Source organism: Mus musculus, chromosome 7 (genome assembly GCF_000001635.26).
Source record: "Mus musculus strain C57BL/6J chromosome 7, GRCm38.p6 C57BL/6J".
NCBI lineage: Eukaryota > Metazoa > Chordata > Mammalia > Rodentia > Muridae > Mus > Mus musculus.
Genome location: NC_000073.6, coordinates 37959276 through 37967500, shown reverse-complemented (window position 1 = coordinate 37967500; position 8225 = coordinate 37959276). Strand labels below are relative to the sequence as shown.

General features: G+C 40.4%; 1 protein-coding gene across 4 annotated transcripts in view; it reads left to right on the top strand.

The window, feature by feature from the left end:
* Positions 1-7509, top strand: part of Uri1 (URI1, prefoldin-like chaperone) — a 63573-nt gene extending 56064 nt beyond the window's left edge. For all 4 annotated transcript variants that reach the window (XM_006539676.3, XM_006539677.3, XM_006539678.4 and 1 more), the window contains 5 exons: positions 12-180; positions 1922-2270; positions 3969-4108; positions 4792-5035; positions 5804-7509. In XM_006539676.3, the coding sequence (XP_006539739.2) occupies positions 12-180; positions 1922-2270; positions 3969-4108; positions 4792-5035; positions 5804-5986 (1085 nt within the window). In that variant the 3' untranslated portion in view covers positions 5987-7509. The remainder of the gene's footprint in view (positions 1-11; positions 181-1921; positions 2271-3968; positions 4109-4791; positions 5036-5803) is intronic.
* The last annotated feature ends 716 nt before the right edge of the window (positions 7510-8225 follow it).

The following is an 8225-nucleotide window of genomic DNA, read 5'->3' as shown; positions in this document are numbered from 1 at the left end:
TTTTTAAACAGGAAAACAACGAATTGCTCACAAACCTCATTCCAAACCAAAAACTTCAGATATTTTTGAAGCAGATTTTGAAAATGGTGTAAAACCCAAGAATACATTTGATGCTGATGAACTGTGGGCTCGACTTGAAGAGCTGGAGAGACAAGAAGAACTGCTGGGTGAACTTGAAAGGTGCTTAATGGCAGATTAGCTTTCCAAGGGAATATGTATCTTTCCTCATTTATAAGATGGTGTGTACTCATTGAAGAAATTGCAGAAAACTGTAGAAGGATCAGCATGCCCTTATATAAACATTTTTGTAGGATATTTCCTTCTGTGTAAATACTTACACTGAAAATCACAATCTCCATGATACTCAGATCTCGCATATTATACACACACACACACACACACACACACACACACACAATTATACTTGATAGTCAGTGATTGCATTAATGCTAACAACAACAACAACAACAACAAAAAAGAACTTAAAAGTGACCAAAGTTTGTTTTTTGAGGAACTGGGGATTGAACTAATGCCTCTATCCTGTAAGACAAGCATTCTACAGTGCCATGGCCACCACTCCTAAATAACAAATTTTAAATGATATAATTTTATACTGTTTTCAGGATAATGCTCTATGCTCCAGTGACTTGTTAAAAAGAAAAAAAAATGGCTTTGAATTTAAATTTGATACTGAAAATGTTTGTCCTTGTATTTCATTTACAAACTTTCTGTTTATTGAGCAGGCAATTTATAATGTCGTCTGGTGGTTCTGTGTATATGAGAAGCGTCACCAGACTGCTATCTGAGACTGGCCTTAGCACTCACAATTGTCAGAGTGCTGTATGAAGTTGGCTACTGCAGAAGTCCCTAGATATTTTGCTTAAGTGATGTGCCATATACAATAGTTTTTGCGAAAAGTAGGGCGTAAAATGCAGAAGAATTTTCCCTACCACTTCACCTATGTCTTGATGTAACTATTTCATATTTTTCATTGTTTCTAGCTATTTCATTTTTTTAAAACCCATGCTGGATTTAAGAGTCTTAGTCATGATTCCTTCTATTTTTGCATGATGTCATTTCAATTTTGTTGCATTTTTAGTTCGGTTATTTTTGTAAGGTCTTCAGATCCTTTATGGAACGAAGCGTGATAAATGTGCATTTGTGTGTAAATATACATTCATATGCACATGCAGAAATCCTTTATCTTACGAATTCCCAGTCCATGTTGCTACACAAATTTCTGAGGTCAAAATTAGAAAATAATAGTATATCATGGTTTGTGGGTATAGGGGATGAATTTCTGGTCTTAAAAATAGGACATATATTTTTTAAAAATCTCTTTTTTAGTTTTGGAGAGAAGCTTTACAGGTTGGAACTTGAAAGAGAGAAGGAGGTGGTGGTGGGGAGAAAGAGTGCATGAGGTCAGAACTCTTGTGTAGCAGGTAGGAGTGGTCTCAGCAGATAGAGCAGGCACCCTCTTAGACATTTCTTTTTCTTTTTTAACGCGTGTGTGTGTGTGTGTGTGTGTGTGTGTGTGTGTGTGTGTGTATGTGTGTGTGTGTGTGTGTGTGTGTGTGTGTGAGAACAGGTGTTCATGTTTTTTGTTTTGTTTTTTGAGACAGGGTTTCTCTGTGTGGCCCTGGCTGTCCTGGAACTTGTGCTGCTCTGTAGATAAAGCTGGCCTTGAACACAGATCTTCCTGCCTTCTGAGACCTGGGATTAAAAATGAGAACCATCATGCCTACCAAATTTCTTAGATTGCATTCATGCTACATCTGGCCAATGTTCAGAGATAAAAATCTACGTGTGTCCTGTGAGCTCTTATGTTTTGAGTAGCTACAGTCTGCTGAGATGTGTAAGAGCGGTTATTTCTATTGTCTGTATTTTTTTAATCTTATCCATATTTTCTTTCATCATCTAGTAAACCTGATACTGTGATTGCAAATGGAGAAGACAGAGTGTCTTCTGAGGAGGAAAAGGAAGGTGCAGACACAGGTGTGAATGTGGTGTCTCCAGTGACAGACTCCTCTGCCGCCAGCAGCTGTAAAAGGCGTGCTGGAAATGCAGGACTCCCTAATGGTCAAGTCAATAGTCTGAACTATTCAGTGAATGGCTCAAATTCTTACCACAGCAACAAAGATGATGATGAAGAAGAAGAAGATGACGATGATGATGATGATGAAGATGACGATAATGAAAGTGACCATGCTATTTCAGCAGATAATTCTATTCCAACAATATATTTCTCTCATACTGTTGAACCTAAAAGGGTTTGTATACTTCTAACTTTGTAGTCATTAAATGTCATCCATGCTGTATTTTAGAAAGAACATTAACATTGACTAGGATTGTCAATGCTATCAAACAGGAAAAGCACCTTTTTCTCTTATCCAACCGCTTCACCTTAAAAGAAAAACAATAATTAGTAAGCGATGGTAGTCAGTCTGCCATTCTCAGAAGGCCCACTAATGTACTCTTGACTGCAGTGACTGTGGTTGACCTGCCCTCATTCCAGGGCTCTCTTTTGGTTTGCTTTCAGATCTGAAAATGGCTTCAAGACAAGGTTATTTTGGGGCAAGGGGAACCAGGTTGTTCTTTTTATGTAGGTGTCAAATGAGTACTGTTATCCTGAACAGCAAGGAAAAGTTGGGTTGAGGGATAAAAACTGGGTAATTATGGGTTTAGAGTTTAGATTTTGGAGCTGATAGTGACTATAGAGCTCTTGTGATCCACTGCTTTCAAACTTTGCTTAGTATCCAAAGCTTTTGTTCTTCCATACCTGATTGTAGAAGTATTTTAAATGGGCAAAAGTCGACTAGTTGTGGGTGAAGGGTGAGCTACCATCAGTCCACCCCTGCCCTCTTCCTTCCCTGTGTGCTGTGCTGAGGGGCCTGGGTGTATGTTTTAGGGAATCTGAGGGGTTGGGCTATAAGGCAGAGCTGGTCAGCAGCAATCAGGTTCCCTGCTTGACGGTCAGTAGGGCAATCTGCAGTGCCTGGTTATTGTGTGAGGAGACATTTTTTTCCTTTTTTTAAAAAAAAATTAGATATTTTCTTTATTTGCATTTCAAATGTTATCCCTTTTCTTGGTTTCCCCTCTGAAACTCCCCATTCCCTCCCCCTGCTCCCCAACCCACCCTCTCTTGCTTCCTGGTCCTGGCATTCCCCTATACTGGGGCATAGAGCCTTCACAGGACCAAGGGCCTCTGTAAGGAGGCATCTAAACGTTTACTTATTATTATGATTTAGTTATTCTTACCCTTTTAGAAAGTGAAATAATTACATGTGTCTTTTTTTAATTAATTCTAATACATTAAGCTAAAGGGTCTTTGGAATTTTTGGGGGAACAGTTGAAAGTGAAGGATTGCTGGTTTCCCTCCCTCCCTCCCTCCCTCCCTCCCTCCCTCCCTCCCTCCCTCCCTCCCTCCCTCCCTCCCTCCCTTCCTTCTTTTAAAGGCTTTTTCTTAGACATGCAAACACTGTTAGAAGGACTGTTAGGGAGAGAGTGGCATGAATGCTGGATCGTCGCAGAAGAAGCTTACTGTCCTGAGCACCTTTAGCTTTTACTTAGTCTGATTTTCTCCCTGAGGTTAGCAGTATTTAAGCAGTTTACACAGTTGAGCATTATCTGCTACTGCACTTGTGACTCAGGCTAGCAGCACATGGACTAAGTCGCAAATACATGTAAGATGAAGGTCAGGCAAAGTTTATAGTTAGTGTGGACTTTAGTTGAAATGTATTTTGCTTTGCATACAGTAGTAAAGTCAGTGGTGGTGGAGTCGGCTGTTGAGGAAGATGTAGTGTTGTGGAAATGACAGAAGAGTCAGACTTGACCATGTACATAATTTCAGTGCCAGAAAGTTCGAACAGAATCTCTTGATGGTAACTGTGATTTATTTCTTTACTGTGGAACTTGATTTTTTTTTTTTGAAAGTTTTTGATTTTTTTCTTCTTGTGAATTAATTTTAGGTTCGAATAAATACTGGGAAAAATACCACTTTAAAGTTCAGTGAGAAGAAAGAGGAAGCCAAACGGAAACGAAAGAGTGGTGCCGGCAGTCACGCTACCCACGAGCTGCCTGCCATCAAGAGTCCTGCTGATATTTACAGGTGCGTGATGGTCTTAGTGCCTGCAGACCTCCCCTTCCTTCCCGGTTTGCAGGAGGCTCGCTGACTTGGAGGTTCCCAAAGACTGCAGGCCCCACTGAGAGACTCATAGCCCCCGGGCCACGCGAGGTGTGGGGTGGTTCTTCCTTTGTCCTCTTCAGATGTCACTGAAGAGTTGGAAGCTGGTATTCTTGTCTGTCACAACTGTCATGAGTTTGTCTCGTATTCACCTGTCATAGCAGGGAACAGTTACACTGTCCAGTTTGAAATGCCTACCATTTTATTACCCATATTTACAAACTGGTGAAAATTCCTGGTGTTTTGAAGTAGGTGTATAAAATTCTTTTTGGCAAATCAAGCTGTTCTCACCTGGGACATATAAATAACATGCTGTATTTTATTGGGTCCAAAATTCAGCTTTGAAAAGTAACATAAGGTACATTCAGTGTAGTTGTAAATGTACTCTGACTGTGACATTTAGAGAAGACATTTTAGCAAGGAAACTGAATGGAATTGGTGAGACGTGTGATTCCAGCATTGGGAGGTGGGGGTGGCAGAACCAGGGGTGAAAAGTGAGCTTGGGTTGCATGAGACCCTGCCTCAAACAAACGTCTCAACAAAAACAAGTTGTAGGTTAATTTACAGTTACAAGCCCTTAAAATGGAGTTGTTTTTTGAATGCTGTAGAGTCTTCGTGGATGTTGTGAATGGAGAATATGTTCCTCGCAAGTCAATCCTCAAGTCTCGCAGCCGAGAGAACAGCGTGTGCAGCGACACAAGTGAGAGCAGCGCTGCCGATGTGGAGGACCGGCGGGGGCTCCTGCGGAGCACCAGCTCTGAGGAGGCCGTGGCTACCGAGGCCGGCGGGAGCAGTTTGGACGAACTCCAAGAGAACCACCCCAAGAAGCCTTTGCCCTCAGGAGTGTCTGAGGTGTGTGTCTGTGTCTCTGTGGCATATCTCACAGGCTTGCTCTTTACACTTCAAAGTTCTCAGCTTGTGTTTAAGTTCTGAGGAGGGGAGACGGTCCAAATACTAGGTAGTTTTTAAGAAGTGACTCTCTGGTCTTCATTTTTCTTGATATATAAAGACACATCAAGACATTGTGGTGATATGTATGTCATTTAGTCTCATTTCAGTTGAACATAGTTGGCTTTGATTAGATGAAGTTCCACAAACACTTAGCCACAATGAAAGAGCTTTTTTGGTTTGGGTGACACATCTGACTTGTACCATTGGATTGATTGTCCTAGAATTTTAAAGCTATTTTGATTCACGTTAGTCTTAGCACCTCTAGTTTTTTAGTTTTTACGGGGGCAAAGTGCAATAAAGATCTTGAATAAATAACCTCCCCCCCCAAAGAAATGATGTCAGCATTGGTGAAACGAAGCTTCTGACTGTCAGACAGCAAGGAAGCAAGGGAGCCTGGGCAGAAGCCCGCCTCTTGTGCCCGTGTCGCTTCTGTGTTCACTGATGTTTTCTAGAGAGCTGGAGGTGTCAACCATAAAAAACTCCTTGAATTTGATGGTGTACTTAAGAAAAATAATATTACCTGGTTTCTTTGAACCATTAGTATTTTGATGTTTATTATCCAAAATTCTTGTTACCTTAGTTTAAAAAAAAAGGTCTTGGAAATGAAGGGTAAAGATTTTTGTGTGCGTCTTAGTTATATTTAACACCATATACACATTTGTCTTACAGGCTTTTTCTGGAACTGTAATAGAAAAAGAATTTTTATCACCCTCCCTAGCACCATACTCAGCCATTGCTCACCATGCCCTCCCCACCATTCCAGAGCGAAAAGAAGTTCCATCAGAAGTATCAGAGGAACCCACAAAGAGGGTGTCAAAGTTCAGAGCTGCCCGATTGCAGCAGAGAAGCTAGAGGGCTCCGCCTGCAGCTCCAGCTGCGCTTTAGGACATGCGGCGGATTCGGCCATGGAGTTGGGACGGCGTCCTGCTTGGCTGGGCAGAGCTCTCTCACCTTTATCAGTGGCATTGGGAAAGTCAAAGTAAATGTTTGAATGCTGTAATGTTCTGCTGGCTTCGTTAATTCTGTGACTACTGTCTAATTGGCCTTAGGATGCAGGAATAGCGTTTTGAGTTACTTTTCAAAGAATCCTGTCATATATTGTTTGTGTGTTTTCAACTAAACACAGGCAGTTTCGTACCAGCTGTGATGTTGTGCTTTCCATATGGACCATGTTAAAGACACTTTTAAAATCTCAAATAGATTCAACAATTATATTACTTGCTTTTACATTTTAAAGGCACTTTAAAAAAATCTACATTTCTTGTAGGTTTCACAGCTGTATGGTTCTTTGAAAAATTCTTCCTTTGAATGTCATACTGTAATCTTTAAGGCAAAAAGCTACACAAACCCTTTGGGAAAATTTGACTAGAAGAAGAATATTTTGTACAACTTTTTTTTTTTTGGAAGTAAAATTTTTATGAAACTTGGTTTCTAAAATGTTGTGAACTTCCTGGTTTAGATTGTGTATAAAATGTCTTTGATTTGTGTATAGGCCACACCACAGATTTTCAAAGTTTTCAAGTCCCACGAGCACCTCCTCTCCCCATACACACAGTTGTCATTGGCACCATTCTTTGGGGGGAAAAAGTTTGTCTAGATGCTTTAACACTTTGTTAAAGCACAGGCCTTTTGTTTGTTTGTTTGTTTGTTTTACATTTCAATCTTCCTCACATTTTCATTCTTCAAGGATGCTTTCCTACCAGTAAAAAAAAAGAAAGAAAGAAATATTATATTATATTTACTTGTAGCCAAACTCCTTAAAGAGACATTCAGTCTCAGGTTGACCATTACAGTGCAAGTGTTGATCATTAGCTTGATGCATGCTAAAATGTAGCTTTTAAAAAGCATTCCGCATCAGTACTAAAATAAGCCATCAACCCCAGTCCACCCTCTATTCACGGCTAAATAGTTAGAGGTTATTTATAGCTTCTTTAATGAATTCTTGCTTAAACAAAGTGAAATTATGTCCTAGAAAAGTCGCAGCTGTAACTAGAGCAGTGCCACTGTCAGAGTTTTATGAAATACATGCTTTAATGGTAAAATGGTATGCTAGGGTCCATGCTAGTTAATGGATAATGCAGAACAGGGGACTGAATTGGAAAGGCTGCCTAAAAATATAATAGCTCGGTTTTTCTAGCCGTTGTTGATCATCTGTACACATATTTTGTACTTAAAAACCACTTTTCTTTCCAATCACCTACTCTCAACCAGACTATCCCATCACACCGACTCTAGGCACACCCTGCTCCTTCTCCCTATGAGAGGCGTCCTGTGCTAACCTCCTCCTGATGCAAGCCTCCTTGTGGAACTGTTGGATCTTCAGATGTGTAACTTAAGTGTGCTGTTATTAAACACTTTCTATGTTCATGAACTTATTTTGAGCCTGCTTTATCTATTTGTGTACTTCTTTCAAATTGGTCTGCCTCACAGAACGTGTTCAACGACATGTTTGTGCTTTCTGCTGAAGACCCACATGAAATAGTGTCACTCAGTTTCAGAGTCAGTCTTAACACAGTTTTAAACTGTAACTTGAAACTACACTTTGATTTGTTTGAAGGTAAACTTTATTTTTCTGAGGCATGTTGTCACCCTGGTTGGAATTGAACTTGAAGTCCTCCTAATCCTGGGGTCAGGGGCTGAGACCGCTGGCTTGCATCCAGCTAAGTTCTCTCAGCTCTACTTTTGCTCTTAAACACTAGAATGTTACAGTCTCATCTTGTGCTTTTTTCTTCTGTTCCAGCCTTAGAATGAGCTGCTCCAAGGAGCTCTCATTCCTAAGACAGTGGTGCCTAGAAACCAACAGCTTCTTATGAGGGTTTATTGCCCCCGAGCTGTGCTTGGCCTATTCATCAGGCAGAACTATGCGTGTATATACACTAACAGATACACATTTTAATATCTGAGTTCATTAAAACTATACATTTATACTACAACTTGATTTTAATCTGAGATTGCATGATTCATTTGCTTATCTGGGTTTGTTCTTCTTTCTCCACCATCAGCTAGCCTGGCTTTTATGCACAGTTGTCTGTGTGAAACACACTAAGGCAGTTCCGAGCAGTGCTTGTTTGTACTCCTGGGAGAAACACTC